We start from the raw sequence: 19,466 nt of genomic DNA on the forward strand, positions 1-19,466 counted from the left end.
CTCTGTGCCTCTCTATTGGCTGTTATTTATAGAACCATATAGCAGACCATGCAACTGATCTGCCCTGTGTACAATGACAGGACTTGTCAGGCTCATTGGTTTCATTTCCTGTAATGGATCATAGTTAAAATAACAACTAAACAGAAGAGCAAATGTCGCCAATTATGTGGGTGAGGGTTGGTGTGAGCGTGGATTAATATCACGGGCCGACACTGTTAAGTTCATGAATGAGTGAAGGTCAGTGGAGAGAGCCATTTTATTTATTTATTTATTTTATTTAACCTTTATTTAACTAGGCAAGTCAGTTAAGAACAAATTCTTATTTACAATGACTGCCTACCCTGGCCAAACCCTCCTTTAACCCAGACTACACTCTGCCAATTGTGCGCCGCCCTATGGGACTTCCAATCACGGCCGGTTGTGATACAGCCTGGGATCAAACCCGGGTCTGGAGTGATGCCTCTAGCACTACGATGCATTGCCTTATACCGCTGCGCCACTCAAGATCCCATTTAAACAGTCTGATAAAATATATAATATCAAATCAACAGTCTGATATTGCTTGATTTTTATGTTGAACAGACACATTAATTAAACTGTGGTGGGGGCCTATACATGAGTCATTATAGCCAGTAATGACTCGTGTATACACAGAGTTTACAAAACATTAGGAACACCTTCCTAATGAGTTACAGCCCCTTTTGCCCTCAGAACAGACTCAATTCGTCGGGGTATGGACTCTACAAGGTGTCAAGCGTTCCACAGGGATGCTGGCCCATGTTGACTCCAATGCTTCCTGCAGTTGTATCAAGTTGGCTGGATGTCCTTTGGGTGGTTGACCATTCTTGATACACACAGGAAACTGTTCAGTGTCAAAAATCCAGCAGCATTGCAGTTCTTGACACAAACCGGATGCACCTGGTACCTACTACCATACCCCATTCAAAGGCACTTAAATATTTTGTCTTGCCCATTCACCCTCTGAATGGCACACAAACACAATCCATGTCTCAATTGTCTCAAGGCTTAAAGTCCTTCTTTAACCTGTCTCCTCCCTTCATCTACACTGATTGAAGTGTATTTAACAAGAGACCTCAATAAGGGATCATATCTTTCACCTGGATTCACCAAGTCAGTTTATGTCATGGAAAGTTTGTACACTCAATGTAGCACCTTGTATTTTGGGGCTTTAAAATGGTGTAGCCTATGAGTCATAGAAGTGGTACACTAACTTATTTATATATTTTTGTTCTCTCTCTCTTTTGTGATTATCTTCCCTTCAGTGCTGTGATTATTACGCACCTTTGCACGGCAAGCACCTTCTTCACATTGTTATCATGGCTACCAACGTACTTCAAGGACACCTTCCCTGACGCCAAGGTAACTTAACAACCCCCCCACTATCCTACCCCTCTCACTCCTCTCCCAATCCAAGAAGACAAAACAAAACGTGAAATTCCATATTTCAGTTCAAGGCTGGAATGACAAAGAGAACAAACATTCTTAAGTGTTCATAGAAATTGACTCAAAGCTAGCCAGACCCTGCATCTGACAGTCCTGTGTAACACCAATAGAGGGTGCTGTAGACATGGTGCAGATGTAAAACCCTGCTAGCTAAGGAACTGAGATATTCCCTCATGTCATCAACGACATAAAGTAATTACAAGAAAACCATTTCAAAAGAAGTTGTAGAAAAAAAATATGTAAATCAAGTTGGGCCTTTTGTCTCTACATACTAATGATATTCCTATAATCACTTAAACCAATTGTCTTAATGTCATTCTCTGAGCTGTTATCGATGTTCTTGGTGTTAAATGTGATGGTGTTCTCCCCTCAGGGTTGGGTGTTTAACGTTATCCCGTGGTTTGTGTCCATCCCCTCTTCGCTCTTCAGTGGCTGTCTCTCTGACCACCTCATCAGCAAAGGTACAGATCGGAATGCTGGTCTGACATCAGGAAACTAAATAAAAGCTTCATTGTTTTGGTACCCTTATATGATGGTCAAGGGTTTTATCTAGATCTTTGTCCCACATCATTGATTCTGTCTCTCTCTAGGTTATGACACAGCTGCTGTGAGGAAGCTTATGCAGGTACTGTAGTAGTTTGTTCCAGATTCAGTCCACAAATTACCATTGCAAGTTAACTTCGGATTTGCCTGAAGGACCCATTTAATGAAATTGGTGTGTGTGTGTGTCTGTTCCTCTGTGTGTCCTCTTCAGTTCTTCTCCATGGGTGTGTCCAGTGTGTTTACCCTCCTACTGTGTGGCACCACCACCTTCCCCTTGGCTGTGGCCTTTGTCTCTGTCACAATGGGTCTCACCACCTTCAGCCACAGGTACTAATGCACGTCCCCAATTACACCCCTAGCCTCTAGACCACTATCCCCTAGGCCTAGGTTCTGACTACAGTGAATTTGAAAAGTGTTAAGACCCCTTGACTTTTTCCACAGCCTTATTCTAAAAAAGATATTCATCAATCTACACACAATAACCCATAATGATAAAGCAAAAACAGATTGAGACATTTTAAGTTAAAAATAAAAAATGGAAATATCCCATTTACATAAGTATTCAGACCCTTTACTCAGTACTTTGTTGAAGCACCTTTGGCAGCGATTACAGCCTCGAGTTTTCTTGGGTATGATGCTACAAGCTTGGCACAGCTGTATTTGGGGAGTTTCTCCCATTCTTCTCTGCAGATCATCTCAAGCTCTGGCAGGTTGGATGGGGAGCGTCGCCGCACAGCTATTTTCAGGTCTCTCCAGAGATGTGTGATCGGTTTCATGTCTGGGCTCTGGCTTGTCCACTCAAGGACTTTCAAAGACTTGCCCCGAAGCCAGTCCTGTGTTGTCTTCGCTGTGTGCTTAGGGTCGTTGTCCTGTTGGAAGGTGAACCTACGCCCCAGTCTGAGGTCCTGAGCGTTCTGGAGCAGGTTTTCATCAAGGATCTTTCTGTACTTTGCTCTGTTCATCTTTCCCTCGAACCTGACTAGTCCCTGCCGCGGTCCCTGCCGCTGAAAAACAGGTATGGTGCCAGGTTTCCTCCAGACGTGACGCTTGGCATTCAGGCCAAAGAGTTCAATCTTGTTTCTCATGGTCAGAGTCTTTAGGTGCCTTTTTTGCTAACTTCAAGTGGGCTGTCATGTGCCTTTTACTAAGGAGTGGCTTCCGTCTGGCCACTCTACCATAAAGCCCTGATTGGTGGAGTGCTGTAGAGATGGTTGTCCTTCTGGAAGGTTCTCCCATCAGCAACTCTGGAGGTCTGTCAGAGTGACCATCAGGTTCTTGGTCACCTCCCTGACAAAGACCTTTCTCCCCTGATTGCTCAGTTTGGCCGGGACCCCAGCTCTAGGAAGAGTCTTGATGGTTCCGAACATCTTCCATTTAAGAATGACTGTGTTTTTGGGGATCTTCAATGTTGCAGAAATGTGTTGCTACACTTTCCTAGATCTCTGCCTCGACACAATCCTGTCTCAGAGCTCTATGGACAATTCATTCGACCTCATGGCTTGGTTTTTGCTCTGGCATGCACTGTCGACTGTGAAACCTTATATAGACAGGTGTGTGTCTTTCCAAATCATGTCCATTCAATTGAATTTACCACAGGTGGACTCCAATCAAGTTGTAGAAATATCTCAAGGATAATGAATGGAAACAGGATGCACCTGAGCTCATTTTCGAGTCTCACAGCAAAGGGTCTGAATACTAACGTAAAATATGGTATTTTCAGCTGTTTGAAGCTGGTGTACAAAACCAAAAGTAAAAGACACACAAATGTTACTTCAGAAAGGGTAGCATAGAAATAGCGCACATAGAACTTCTTACACTTGCATTCAATGCGAATGACATATCTATAACTCACATTTCTATGTGAATTTGGTCAGGTTGCCCAAAAAGTGACACAATGCAGTTTTAAGGATGTGACTGATAAATGTAGGATGTAGATAATAACATGGAATAGATCATGTGAACATAAACAGCCACTATGTAGGTCCACTTATCTTTTTATGACTCTGGTCTGTCACATTTATAAGTTATGACTCAATATGAAGCAATACCTGAAGCATTTCATGTAACATTCAGATTGGGAGTCTGTATAGCACCTTATATAGCCCCTTATATACTGTTGTGTCTGGATTCCAGTGGTGTGTCTGTGAACGTTCAGGACCTGGCTCCGTCCTGTGCTGGGGCTCTGTTTGGTATGATACACCAATAACTACTTCATCAACCTCTCAACAGATTTCACATTTGTGTATTCCTTCTAATGAATATTACAGTCCTGTCAGATATGACAAATGTGTCTATTTTTCATTGCAGGTGTTATGAATACCTGTGGAGCTTTTTCAGGTAAGCATCTGTACCGAGGGACTATAAACTAAATCTGAAGCCTCTGTGATGATCACCAGCAGTTACAGAACTAGTTGGTTTACCCTTTCATTAACTTCTGATACAAATAATTAATCTGCTTGTTCTGAAGGCAAAACTTTGGGTTGTGTCTCTAACCAGTCGCATTGCCTCTATGCATATTTCATACTGGAATGAAAAGAGTTTGTCAGAACTCATTGAGGGAATAGAGCATGACGGTTATGGCTTCAGTTAGGTTTTTGACATTTCAATCGATTTACTTATACCTCACACAGCTGGGAATGGGAGGCTGAACTCTTTGTGCCTGACTGCGTTTGTTTCATGTGCTAAATTGGTATGCCTTTGTCAGAAATTGTTCAGTGTGTCTGTGTGTATTGTGTTTGTTGTATTTTCCCTGCGTATCTGATCGTGTGTGGGGGTTTCTCCAGGTGTGCTGATGGTTTATTTCTCGGGGTATCTGATCGAGGCTACAGGGTCGTGGGCATCTGTCTTTGCCCTCATCACTGTGGTGAACCTGGTGGGCCTGGTCACCTTCCTGGCCTTCGCTGAGGCTCGCCGGGTCGACATCGACTCTTCCAAGGGCCGCTACCACAACATCCACATCTAAGTTCATACGTTGGGATATGGGAACCACAGCTTGCCACCACAACATCCACCTATGAAACTGAGGGGCCAAACCGGGACCTTGGTCAGCATTATCCACATCTGAGTCCCTAAAATAGGACCAGAAACCACATCTGTCTACCACAGAATGCACACCGGAGTCTTAACTATGGGATGAGAAGAGAGAGAACCGTGGCCTGTTAAATGTATCAAAACATCCACATCAGAATTTGAGGAAGCGATAACAGAAGTGAATGTGTCAGCCCCAGAGCTGTTTGAAAGGCAGCATGTCAGGTCATCGTACTACAACATATTATTTATAGTGTTTACATAATCTTTCTAGTCAAGTGTTTGAATGTTTGATCGTCCGTCGTTGGGCTGGGATTGTGGAGTAGTAGTCATGGAAACTGGTTTCACACCCAGGTCTGTGTCTATGTTGGAGGAACACAAGGAGAATGACAGATGTTTGAGTTGGTTTAGTCAGTTTGACAGTTGTAGACGGAGCAGGATGTGTGGTTGTGGTTGAGGAGAGAGGCGTTGCTCTGGTGAGACTATGGGGAATGTAGACTGAACAAGAAAGGGTTGTTTGGGGAGGGGAGGGGGCACTAGTAGGTGAGACTCAGTCCCTCCCCCAGCCTCAGACATGACTGTGAGTGACATCTAATTAGAAGGGGACTAATCACCCATAAACCCCCTCTGATGTTCTATACAATTGATCTGCCATCGTCTTCATATCCATGGTTACATGCTCATCATCTTGTCAGTGTGCCTCACTGCATTATGTTTAATCTCAAGCTTTTACAGAGAGACTAGCCTCAACATACACTTAGCTAGAAGGATTTGTTTTGTATTAAATTAAGAAGACCTAAGGTTATTATTCTTATTTTTATGAACATAATTGCATGACATGTTCAAATACGGATACCTCAATCATATAGATTTTTTAAATTTCTTTAATTTATATTATGACTTACAGTATATATCAATTATGTTGTCAATCCAGAATGTATGTAGAAAGAGACTCCGTTGAGATTTTGTCATATTTGCTGTGAGTTTGGGCACTTAAAGGAGACTTGGTTGTTGCAGTTCCCCACAGCTGATGAGGCAACCAACTGTCATGTAGTAGACAGTTCCCTGTTTGTTATGGTTACTTCATAGTCTGGGCAGGATGTGATGTCATTGGTGAGGAAATCCAACTGTGACAAGAAATGAATGTATTACGGTGTATAGCTTTATCAGCCACAGTGGGATACTGACACAGTAGGCTTCTAGTAGCTACTCCGTCTGAGTCAAAATACATATGCAGTTGAAGTCGGAAGTTTACATACACCTCAGCCAAATACATTTAAACTCAGTTTTTCACAATTCCTGACATGTCCCTTCTTAGGTCTAAAAATGTCCCTTCTTAGGTCAGTTAGGATCACCACTTTATTTTAAGAATGTGAAATGTCAGAATAATAGTAGAGAGAATTATTTATTTCAGCTATTATTTATTTCATCACATTCCCAGTGGGTCAGAAGTTTACATACACTCAATTAGTATTTGGTAGCATTGCCTTTTAATTGTTTAATTTGGGTCAAACGTTTTGGGAAGCCTTCCCCAAGCTTAACACAGTAAGTTGGGTGAATTTTGTCCCATTCCTCCTGACAGAGCTGGTGTAACTGAATCAGGTTTGTAGGCCTCCTTGCTCGCACCCGCTTTTTCAGTTCTGCCTGAAAAATGTTCTATATGATTGAGGTCAGGGCTTTGTGATGGCCACTCCAAAACTTTGACTTCTTTGTCCTTAAGCCATTTTGCCACAACTTTGGATGTATGCTTGGGGTCATTGTCCATTTGGAAGACCTATTTGTGACCAAGCTTTAACTTGGCTTTAACTGATGTCTTGATGTTGCTTCAATAAATCCACATAATTTTCCTTTCCTCATGATGCCATCTATTTTGTGAAGTGCACCAGTCCCTCCTGCAGCAAAGCACCCCCACAACATGATGCTGCCACCCCCGTGCTTCACGGTTGGGATGGTGTTCCTCGGCTTGCAAGCCTCCCCCTTTTCCTCCAAACATAATGATGGTCATTATGGCCAAACAGTTCTATTTTTGTTTCATCAGACCAGAGGACATTTCTCGAAAAAGTACGATCTTTGCCCCCATGTGCAGTTGCAAACCGTAGTCTGGCTTTTTTATGGCTGTTTTGGAGCAGTGACTTCTTCCTGTCGATATAGGACTTGTTTTACTGTGGATATAGATACTTTTGTACCTGTTCCCTCCAGCATCTCCACAAGGTCCTTTGCTGTTGTTCTGGGATTGATTTGCACTTTTCACTCCAAAGTAGGTTCATCTGTAGGAGACAGAATGCGTCTACTTCCTGAGCGGTATGATGGCTGTGTGGTCCCATGGTGTTTATACTTGTGTACTATTGTTTGTACAGATGAATGTGGTACCTTCAGGCGTTTGGAAATTGCTTGAACCAGACTTGTGGAGGTCTACAATTTATATTCTGAGGTCTTGGCTTATTTCTTTAGATTTTCCGATGATGTCAAGCAAAGAGGCACTGAGTTTGAATGTAGGTCTTGAAATACACCCACAGGTACACCTCCAATTGACTCAGAATCAGAAGCTTCTAAAGCCATGACATTTTCTGGAATTTTCCAAGCTGTTTAAAGGCACAGTCAACTTAGCATATGTAAACTTTTGACCCACTGGAATTGTGATATAGTGAATTATAAGTGAAATAATCTGTCTGTAAACAATTGTTGGAAAAATAACTTGTGTCATTCACAAAGTAGATGTCCTAATCGACTTGCCAAAACTATAGTTTGTTAACAAGACATTTGTGGAGTGGTTGAAAAACGAGTTTTAATGACTCCAACCTAAGTGTATGTAAACTTCTGACTTCAACTGTATTTATGATTCAATATGGTGGAATTTGTGGTTAGTACATGGGGACCATCTTTATTCACCTTCACATTTGTTTCAAAATCACTATTTATCAGTTGTTGTAATGTAAGTGAAGGCAATTATTTCACTGATATTGTTTCATGTCACCAAATGCTTTACTAATTGCTGATCGTTCGCTGAATAAGAAAGAGTCTTAAGTTCATCTACTCTTTTCTTACCCTATCCAGTATAATCATTTGAATCATCTGTCTTCTTATTATTCTAGTTGATTACGAGTGGGCACATAGGCTCTTAAGCTAAACCCATAGAAAGTTGTCTGAAGGCAGAATGTCTTTAAAAAGTCATGTGTACAACGCCTGGATGATGTTGGCATTGACCTCAGTGGTATTGTGGGATTTGTAGTTTGGGGTATACTTGGAGAACCGATCAGTAAAGTCCACTGATGCTAGAATAAAGGCTCCTGGGCAGCTGAATTCTGGGAAACTACGGCCTTGATTACGGTCCGGTCACGATAAGGTCAAACAGGATGGTATCGAATCAGAGTTCTGTTTTTGAACTTTTGATAGAAATGTTCTTGTTACTGAAAGCATAATCCGTGTTTACCTGTAGATGCATATATGAAGTAAACTCACATATATAACTGCTTTATACCTTAGGGCCTAGCATACAATAGGTAATGCACATATTAGTGACAGGTTACTGTACAAAAGCTCTGCCATTCTTTCTCTGACCAATTTGTGGTCTGTTTGTTTACTTTTTTGTAAACTAAATACCCAACATTTTAGAGTACATAAGCTGGCTGAGAACTTTATTCTAAAGCTCTTTTCATTTAACTTGCCTTAGCTGATGATTGTTTTGAAATGCCTTCATTGCTTGTCTGATTTTTGTAAAGATCAGCGTTGATGTTCATCCAGTAGGAATTCAGTCAAATCAGTGAGTGAATTGAAATTCTAATAGAAAAATGGCATCTCAATCAGGATTTTTTATTTTCTTGAAATGGATTATCGATAGTGAATTGATCCCAACCCACTCTCATATGGCATCCTTTGTTTTGCTTCTGTGTCATTTTCTAAAACACAGTAACACAACGCAGCTGTGTAGTTCTGCCCAGAGACTTAGAACCATAGATTTCTGACTTTATGCTTCCGCCCACCATGTCACCAAGCTGTATGGCTTCCTGCTAAAGCGTACTAACGATTATTTTTGATAAGATAATGTGAGATATGTATTTTAATTATATATAAAATAAAAGATTGCAACATGTTTATGCAAAAGAAATGCAGTATTCTATTGCTTCAAAAATCGGTTGTATTTGTAAGCTTATTTTATTGAACTTGAAATAAATAACTATTTTGTCATCTGTAGTGAGTTGTTTGACCATTCTTTAAGTTGAGTGATGTGGTTTGTTTGACGTGTACTTTCACCTCCTACCACACAGGGGCAGCACTGTGCTTTTAATCAGACACAAAGTAGCTCATTGGAAAAAGGCAGCACAGTTATTGTTTTGCTTTACTTTAGAAGAAATACCAGTGTGTGTTTATGTATTTCTTTATGATTGCACAGACTTGTTCCTCCCCAATCAGATTATTCTTTCATTTTTGTTGTATCATGGCCACTCAGAAGGATTCTACTTTCTTTTCTGTTTTTTGTACTTTCTTACTTACCATACTTGTTGTAGAAACTGTACATACACACAACGTTGTGATAACTGATGAGCAATAGTAAAACAACAGAAAAGCAACATGCACCTTATAGTGGGCACCATGTGCTCTCAAACAACCATCACCAGATCTCTCCGTGTCTCAGCTGTGGAGTGGCAACTGGTGCAGGCAGGTCTCTCCCATTCACACTCCCCTTCCCTCTCTTCAGGCCCAGCCTCAGCCAGGCTGGCGGTATGTATGGGGTGGCACCATATGGCAGGACGCTGTGTGCCATGTTGGTTAGCTGGCACAGCCCCACGTGTGAACGGCCAGACGCCAGTCAACCCAACCCAACAACACCACTCTCAAGGGACCAAAGGCTCAGGTTACTATGGAGACCGGTGGCTTGTGGCCGTCACAGGGGCAATGGATGGTGAGGTGGTGTGGGGGGGAGGAGTCAGAGACCAAGGATTGGATGGTTGTGGTTGAAGCCATTGAGTTCTGTGGTTAGTCGATAGGCAACATAGAATTCAAAATATTATGATGGCTGGAGCTGGGAGTTGCGGGTTTTTAGGCAATGTAGTTGTTATAAATATATAAAAGTCTGACACTTGATGATTTTCTTTTCTTTTACACCTGCAACACAATCTGAAGACTGTAGACTACAGGTCCCATACGGAAGGCAAGCAGGAAATGCACTTTATACCATGATGCCTCAAATAGTCTGAACACAGATACCTTTTCTTGTCTCCTTTCCTCTGAGACCTCTGATCTAACTGGACTTGACAGTCTGTAGTTATGAAGGGCAGAACAAAGTCGTCATTTTAAGATGGGTAGACTCAAATTGTCTCGAAATGGCAGAGGTCAAGCAGCTTACTCATAATCATGATGAGTGGCCCACAAGAGGAACCTCCCCCACATCTTCTGTGGGGGAGGAGTTAGAGTACTTACTAGAGTACTTACTAGCCTGTTAGAGTACTTACTAGCCTATAGGAAGGCCACGCTACAGTAACCTACCATAGGAGGGCCTCGCTAGAGTAACCTATTATAGGAGGGTCTCGCTAGAGTAACCTATTATAGGAGGGTCCCGCTAGAGTAACCTATTATAGGAGGGTCTCGCTAGAGTAACCTATTATAGGAGGGTCTCTCTAGAGTAACATATTATGGGAGGGTATCGCTATAGTAACCTATTATAGGAGGGTCTCGCTAGTGTAACCTATTATAGGAGGGTCTCGCTAGTGTAACCTATTATAGGAGGTTCTCTCTAGAGTAACCTATTATAGGAGGGTCTCGCTAGAGTAACCTACTATAGGAGGGCCTCGCTAGAGTAACCTATTATAGGAGGGTCTCGCTAGAGTAACGTATTATAGGAGGTTCTCTCTAGAGTAACCTATTATAGGAGGTTCTCTCTAGAGTAACCTATTATAGGAGGGTCTCGCTAGTGTAACCTATTATAGGAGGGTCTCGCTAGAGTAACCTACTATAGGAGGGCCTCGCTAGAGTAACCTATTATAGGAGAGTCTCGCTAGAGTAACGTATTATAGGAGGTTCTCTCTAGAGTAACCTATTATAGGAGGGTCTCGCTAGAGTAACCTATTATAGGAGGGTCTCTCTAGAGTAACATATTATGGGAGGGTATCGCTATAGTAACCTATTATAGGAGGGTCTCGCTAGTGTAACCTATTATAGGAGGGTCTCGCTAGTGTAACCTATTATAGGAGGTTCTCTCTAGAGTAACCTATTATAGGAGGGTCTCGCTAGAGTAACCTACTATAGGAGGGCCTCGCTAGAGTAACCTATTATAGGAGGGTCTCGCTAGAGTAACGTATTATAGGAGGTTCTCTCTAGAGTAACCTATTATAGGAGGGTCTCGCTAGTGTAACCTATTATAGGAGGGTCTCGCTAGAGTAACCTACTGTAGGAGGGCCTCGCTAGAGTAACCTATTATAGGAGGGTCTCGCTAGAGTAACGTATTATAGGAGGTTCTCTCTAGAGTAACCTATTATAGGAGGGTCTCGCTAGTGTAACCTATTATAGGAGGGTCTCGCTATAGTAACCTGTTATAGGAGGGTCTCGCTATAGTAACCTATTATAGGAGGGTCTCGCTAGAGTAACCTACTATAAGAAGGCCTCATCACAGAGCCAGAGATACTTGTAAATGAAATAGCCCCATTAATTCGTAAGTAACATCAAATGAATGACAATGTCATCGTGTCGCCGTTTCATCGGATGTCCTGCCTTCGTGTGGAGAGCCTATTCTACTGTATCCCCCTCTCTCTCTCTACCAGTCTCTCTCAGTCTCTCACTCCCTCTCTTAATCCCCTGTTTGGAATGCTAATTAGCAGAACGCCAGTTAGCATCTTTGAAAGGAATAGGGAGTATATTAGCACTAACTAATGACATAAAGACCTAGTTAACGACCGAGCACTGTGTTGTGGAGGATTAATCATTCACTGGTAATAGAGTAGAAGGTCTTCGACGTCCAGAAGTCCTCTGAGACTCTTTGTATTGGAAGGCCATTGACATGGTTTAAACACTAATTGCGTTGCGCCTGTTACCCTGGAGTTAGGGATTTCCTTCATTTTAGACTTTGCAGCCTGATAGAATGAAAACATTACCGGGATAGCCTATGTCAGAAATAATGTGGTTTCAGCACAGCGAGAAAGGGTTTATGAAATGATACCTAGTCAAATGTCTTCTTGGTTGGCACAGTAGGCTATGCATTGTGTTGGTGAGTACATGAATAGGCTACAAAGATGCACAGCAAGATGTTTTACGTATCCTCTTGATCTCATTACTGGGTTATTTGATTGAATTAAGCCTTTAATTTATGTGCCTAGCCTGCCCCATGCTCTCTCTCAGTTGATCTTAGTCGCCTCCTGTCTAAATCAGCCCACTGCCGCTTGTGATTTGTTGTAATTTGGCAATGTGGTTGACAGCGTCTCTACTGTCCCTGTGAAGGGAGATGAAACATGAAGTTCACACTCTAAACAGTGGTGTCCCTCTCTCGCTCGCTCTCTATCTCTCGCTCTCCGAACACAGTGGTGTCCCTCTCTCTCGCTCGCTCGCTCGCTCTCTATCTCTCGCTCTCTGAACACAGTGGTGTCCCTCTCTCTCGCTCGCTCGCTCTCTATCTCTCGCTCTGAACACAGTTGTGTCCCTCTCTCGCTCTCTCTCTGAACACAGTGTTGTCCCTCTCTCTCTCTCGCTCGCTCGCTCTCTATCTCTCGCTCTCTGAACACAGTTGTGTCCCTCTCTCTCTCTCGCTCTGAACACAGTGGTGTCACTCTCTCTCGCTCTCTCGCTCTCTCTTTCTCTCGCTCTCTCTCTGAACACAGTTGTGTCCCTCTCTCTCTCTCTGAACACAGTTGTGTCCCTTTCTCTCTCTCGCTCTGAACACAGTGGTGTCCCTCTCTCTTGCTCTCTCGCTCTCTCTCTCGCTCTCTCTCTCGCTCTCTCTCTGAACACAGTTGTGGCCCTCTCTCTCGCTCTGAACACAGTGGTGTCCCTCTCTCTCTCTCTCTCTCTCGCTCTCTCTCAATCGCTCTCTCTCTCTGAACACAGTGGTGTGTGTGTCTCTCTCTCTCTCTGAACACAGGGGTGTCCCTGTCCATTTCTCTCCCTCTCTCTCTCTCTCTCTCTCTCTCTCTCTCCCTCCCCCTCTCTCTCTCTCTCTCCCTCTCAGTGGTGGTCAATGTCATTTAAGATTAGGGAGGACAATTCACTTGTATGAGCATTGCCTTATTCTATAACAGCATATTGGATGACTGTCATTCATATGCCATTCACCCAGCTCAATGTAACATTGATAGGTTTAGGCTACTACATGATATTCACATTTTCCCTATACCAATCATAAGGTTGCTACAACGTATGTACACAGGTTCGAGAGACAAATTGATGTAATCACGGTGACAGACAGTGACACATTCAATACCGCCTTGTACACTTTTCCCTGATCTAGGGTGTAATCATTAGTTCAAACAGTTGCAAACGAGAGTTTCTATTTGACCAATTAATGTATGTTTAGCCCCATTTCGTTCCGCTTGAGAAATGTTTTTAACAGAATCGGCTAAATTAATACACCCCTGATCACACACACACACACACAGTTCACTTTCAAAGCAGCTACATACGAAACAGCATGATCACTTTGCTCGTTGTATAATTCCCTCTCGTATCTATGTGCACTCTTCTTCTCAACTTTTCCCTTTTCCCTACAACAGCTACAATCATAACCGCTAACCGCTACACACAGCCTACATCGTTGTCACCATATTAGCTAACGTCATAGTCAACATAGCTACTAGAACTAACTAATTAGTAAACCCGCTACATTCATGCAGTACAGTATACAGCAAGCATCTTAACTGTTACACCGGCGGGCCAGGGTGGCAATAAAGTAATACAACCAAAAGCTTGACTTGGAAGAGTTCCAGTGTTGGATAGCCTTAGCCAGCTAGCTAACATAGCATCCCTCTCTGCTTGAGCCAGCTGTTTGATTAGGCTAAACTAGCTAGCTGCATTAGCTAGCTAAGTAAAAGTGAAAAAAATGCAACAAAATATAGCTTGCTCTCTCTCTTGCTTCTCCTTCATTTTTTATTCAATTGTTGTCTTTCTCTCTCTTTGAGTCAACTACTCACCACATGTTATGCACTGCAGTGCTAGCTAACTGTAGCTTATGCGTTCAGAACTAGATTCCTTCTCTGATGCTTTGATTGGGTGAACAACATCTCAGTTCATGCTGCAAGAGCTCTGATAGGTTGGAGGGTGTCCTCTGAAAGTCATCATAATTACTGTGTAAGTCTATGAAAGGGGGTGACAACCATGAGCCTCCTAGGTTCTGTATTGACGTCAATGTACCCAGAGGAGGATGGAAACTAGCTGACCTCTGGCTACACAATGGTGCTTGCTACCCAAGAGTGCTGTTGAGGCTACTGTAGACATTCATTGCAAAACAGTGTGTTTTAATCAATTATTTGGGGACGTGAATATATTTATTACAGTTTTATCTAAAAAGGATACCTTTTTTTATGTTTCACGATTGACATTTTTCTGAAATTCACTGAGGAGGATGATCCTCCCCTTCCTCCTCTGAGGAGCCTCCACTGCTCTGAACACAGTGTCCCTGTCCCTTTGTCCAACTCTGTCTCTCTTTGTCTTTCTCTCTCTCCCTCTCTAATTCATACTTGACCCCTCAGAGTGATTTCCTGATGCCCAAACAAAATCCATTTGCCCCTCTCTCTCCCTCATCCCTTCTCTCTCCCCCATCCCTTCTCTCTCCCTCATCCCTTCTCTTTCTCTCTTACACACACGCCGCCAGATATGTATATTTCTTTCAATTAAACCCTGTCAGCTGTTTGCATCCTGCTAGACATATGGCCTCTGTTAAATATAAAGAGCAAATGGTACTGGCATTGAGAGGGGCACCATTTTAATGGAGCCCTTTGGGACAGGTCCCACACCTGCCCATTAATAACATACACCACTGTCAGCTCTGTGGCCAGATGAGGACAGTGTGTGTGTGTGCGTGTGTGAGATAATCTACCCTGCTCTAACTCTTTACATTTCAGTGAAAACCTTCCCACCCAGGGGTTGGTTTCTTGCTACCATCATTATCATCACCTATTATCATCTACCCACCTGCCTAGTGACTAGAGTTTCTGGGCCCGACTCAACTGTTCAAATGCCAGGATGTAAATGGGGCTGAAATATAGGTGAATGAAAATTGATAAATGTATTTTAATATTGATGATGATACTGCATATGCAATGTGTATTGTTTTGTCTCTTTCACTGTATCTGTCTGTTTGGTCATCCAACACACCCAAGAGCCAGAGGCTGCATGACTCCAGGTTATTGTTCATTCACTATTCAATGGGCTTTGTCTGAGATGGAACAACAAAGACAGAAACACACCCTATCATCACCACATTCCCTGCAGAAAGAGAGAGAGAGATGGGGGGGAGCGAGAGAGGGGAAGAGAAAGGGGGGAGAGGGGGGAGAGGGGGGATGGGGAGATGGAGAGGTAGAGAGATAGAGCTAGAGAGAGAAAGAGAGAGAAGGGGGTGATAGAGAGAGCAGCTTTTCTAATTTTTGCCAAGTGAATGGTCAACGTCTTTGTTCTGTAACGGAGTGAAACGCATCATAACAAATGTTGATGAAATCTAATTTTCTAAAACAACATGGTGTGTTGCCTTGGGCAGTGGGTTGTCATATGCTCAGTTTTGCAATGACAGAAAATCATAAACTCACGGAACAATGTTTAAATAGTGATAGGATTAGACCACTGTCAGTCACACTCAAGTGATTGTTCATGTGTTCATACTGCCACTACTGATTAGACATGTTTGCTTATAAAGCTCATGAAGGTTTCTAAATGCTGAAACAATCATTTATCAATAGTATGTACACTTATTATGAATAGTTTATTAAGCCTTGCTTCCATTTGTTTATTGTTTCCAGAGTTACTAATGAACTCACTGATTCTGTTTGCATATGCACACGAGGAGGTTAAACAGCCCACTCCATCCCTGTTCCACCCCTCCATCCCTCTCTTCCACCCCTCCACTCATGTCTTTTTCAGCCCTCCCTGGCTTCACACAGCAACCCACTCAGCTCACATCTCCAGCAGCCCCAGACTCCCCTCTTTTCCCTACTCTCTCTTTACTAACGTTTGGCTGTCAACCAGCAGTGGCCTCAGGCAACAGGTACTGTTGAAAAGACCCCTGAGACAAGGAGACCCAAATTAGATTTAAATAAGGACATTGAATATTTATATCAGGAAACATCTAAAGGTAAATGCTTTTTGATCTCTGCGCACAAATATTACTTGTGTGTATTCCCATGTCTGGGTGCTCCGCTTCCAAGTGTGTGTGTGTGTGTGTTTTCCATCCCGGTCCAGCCCCAGTCCCGGCCTCAGCTCCCCCTCTCCTCAAGGGGATGTGGTGGAATAATGATGATGAAGCTACAAAGGAGGAAACGAGCCATAATGAATGTTTATACTAAAGGGACTCAATAGAAAGGGCATCCGCACTAGTAATTAATATTTAGCAGAAGTTGATCACTCCAGTAAACGCACACACGTACACATACACACGCACACACATACTAGGCAGGGCCAACAGGGCAACCAGTTACTTACTTTTAAAACGTTAAAGAGATGGAGAAGTCAACCTCCCCTGACAGCCACAGTCAAAACACAGTTTCATTTCTCCCGTCAACCTGTTTACGTCATTTTTTAAATTGACTCTAGTTTTTAATGTTTGTGGAAATGTCAGCATAATACATGATAGTGTTGTTCCATTTTCACCAACACTTAGTTATCTAGCTCATAAAAAACTAGACTATCAATATAGCACATTATTAATGAAATACTTATCTATTAGCTGACCCTTTGCACTTGGAGATAATAAGTACAGACGTCTAAATAATACTCTTATTATAGACACAATACGGTCTTATTAGTCTTAAAAGAAAACGTTGTAAATATATGTTAATATGACAGAAATTAATGAATGTAAGAACAATGTGAATCTTTCAAGCTTAAATAAATGGGACTGGGAGAACTATGACTGAACTAACTGTCAGTGGATGCTGCTTTGGATCTGAGATACAAATGAATCACTCTGTAGCGATCATCATTACAGCAGTGAATGTCTCTTTCTCCAATAGGCCCACATCACCTTTATTCCCTGGCTCTCCCATCTCAAAGGAAGGGAAGCGCGTGGGGATGGGGAGCGGCACTGCCTGAGGCATTCTCTCCACAGAGAGTTCACCCTGCTTGGGCACAAACACTGAGGATCTCCCTTGACGAGATGAAGGTACAGACTATAGAGACAGCGAGAATCCATTTAGTAGTACCCATCAGTCCTCACATTCATAGTCGGTGTGTGTGTGTATCAATGCACTTTTCTTCTGAATACCCAAAATGAATGCAATAAAAGTCACCATACACAGTGCATAAGGGAAAGTATTCAGACGCCTTGACTTTTCACATTTTGTTACGCTATAGCCTTCTTCTAAAATCGATTTCTTTTTTATTCCTCACGAAACTACACACAATATCCCATAATGCTTTGTCATTATGTCAAGGCAAACCTTCACCCCAGTTTGAGGTCGCTCTGGAACAGGTTTTCATCAAGGATCTTTCTGTACTTTGCTATGCTCATCTTTCCCTCGATCCTGACTAGTCTCCCAGTCCCTGCCGCTGAAAAACACCCCCACGGCATGATGCTGCCACCACCATGCTTCACCATAGTGATGGTGCCAGGTTTCCTCCATACGTGACGCTTGGCATTCAGGCCAAAGAGTTCAAACTTGGTTACATCAGAGCAGAGAATCTTGTTTCTCATGGTCTGAGAGTCTTTAAGTGCCTGTCATGTGCCTTTTACTGAGGAGTGGTTTCCGTCTGGCCACTCTACCATTAAGGCCTGATTGGCGTTGTGGAGATGGTTGTTCTTCTGGAAGTTTCTCCCATCTCCACAGAGGAACTCTGGAGCTCTGTCAGAGTGACCATCGGGTTCTTGGTCACCTCCCTGACCAATGTCCTTCTCCCCCGATTGCTTGTTTTGCTTTTTCATTATGGGGTATTGTGTGTAGATTGAGGAAGAAAACATTTAATTTGATCAATTTTAGAATAAGGATGTAATGTATACTTTCTAAATGCACGTATACTTTCTAAATGCACTGTATAATAATATAAACTTTATTTATGTTTCATATTTCTCCTTTGCTCACTCTTGTGTTTCTCACTCTCTTCTTCAAGATGATAGTCCTTCCATTGCCATGCCATCTGTTCTGTCCTGTTCACACGTGTGTTTACCCACATATCTTGGTGGATGTTTTTGGTTTTCTGACAGGAACCATGGTAATCCAGACCTCCATGTCTACTACCTCTCTAGTAGGTGCAATGGGTTTTATGTAAAGTATGTGTGTCTTGGTGTGTGTGTGTGTGCACATAAGCTGTCCGTGCCAGCAGAGAGAGTGGGCGGTGACAGGGGCCATGTAGCATCCATAGAGGAGAGGTGACAGTCACAAGGATGGCAGGGGGTTATGGAGGCTGGGTTTCAGCCTACAAGGCGAGACCCAGATGCAGACACGGGAGGCAGATGGTTTGAGTCTTTGATATTTATTAATAATCCAAAAAGGGGTAGGCAAGAGAATGGTCGTGGACAGGGAAAAGCTCAAAACCAGTTCAGAGTCCAGGAGGTACAGTGTGGCAGGCAGCCTCGAGGTCAAGGCAGGCAGAAGGGTCAGGCAGGTGGGTACAGAGTCCAGAAAACAGGCAAGGGTCAAGAACCGGGAGGACTAGAAAAAGAGAATAGAAAAGGAAGGCGCACAGGAAAAACACACTGGTTGACTTGGAACATACAAGACGAACTGGTACAGACAGACAGAAAACACAGGTTTAAATACCCATGGAATAATTGGGAAGATGGGTGACACCTGGAGGGGGTGGAGACAAGCACAAGGGCAGGTGAAACAGATCAGGATGTGACAATGCCTAGGGAAGGGGGACGATCCAGGTGTGTGTAAAGAGAAAGGGAAGGGCCTTAGCTACCAATGTTGTCATGGGTGTGTTATGTCTTCATTTTGTGGGGAGAGTGGGGGGTCAGTGTGGAGAAGGGAGGGGACGTAGTGGTGCCTCACTGTGATAGGTGGAAAGGGATAGGGCCAGGAGAAGGTGTCTTTGGACCTCAGGCCAATGCGCTCTATTTTTGCATACATCTGTGTGTATGTCTGTGTGTGTTGGGACCCCAGGCCCTGTGGTGTGATGCTGTGACTCTGGGTGTCACACTGCTCCAGCCAGAGCCCTGCAGCCACAGAGAGAACCAGCTGTGACACTGACAGGTATGTCTGCCACACTCACCCTCTCTCTCTCTCTCTCTCTCTCACACACACACACACACACACACACACACACACACACACACACACACACACACACACACACACACACACACA

At 43.1% G+C, this 19,466-nt stretch overlaps 1 protein-coding gene across 1 annotated transcript in view; it reads left to right on the top strand.

Moving 5' to 3' along the window:
* The window catches only part of LOC109869747 (solute carrier family 17 member 9), a 28,547-nt gene extending 19,322 nt beyond the window's left edge, over nt 1-9,225 (top strand). The window contains exons 7-13 of the mRNA XM_020460008.2: nt 1,284-1,380; nt 1,838-1,925; nt 2,055-2,089; nt 2,219-2,334; nt 4,141-4,196; nt 4,315-4,344; nt 4,791-9,225. Coding sequence (XP_020315597.1) covers nt 1,284-1,380; nt 1,838-1,925; nt 2,055-2,089; nt 2,219-2,334; nt 4,141-4,196; nt 4,315-4,344; nt 4,791-4,969 — 601 coding nt within the window. The 3' untranslated portion in view covers nt 4,970-9,225. The remainder of the gene's footprint in view (nt 1-1,283; nt 1,381-1,837; nt 1,926-2,054; nt 2,090-2,218; nt 2,335-4,140; nt 4,197-4,314; nt 4,345-4,790) is intronic.
* The last annotated feature ends 10,241 nt before the right edge of the window (nt 9,226-19,466 follow it).

Source organism: Oncorhynchus kisutch, linkage group LG24 (genome assembly GCF_002021735.2).
Source record: "Oncorhynchus kisutch isolate 150728-3 linkage group LG24, Okis_V2, whole genome shotgun sequence".
Taxonomy (NCBI): Eukaryota; Metazoa; Chordata; class Actinopteri; order Salmoniformes; family Salmonidae; genus Oncorhynchus; species Oncorhynchus kisutch.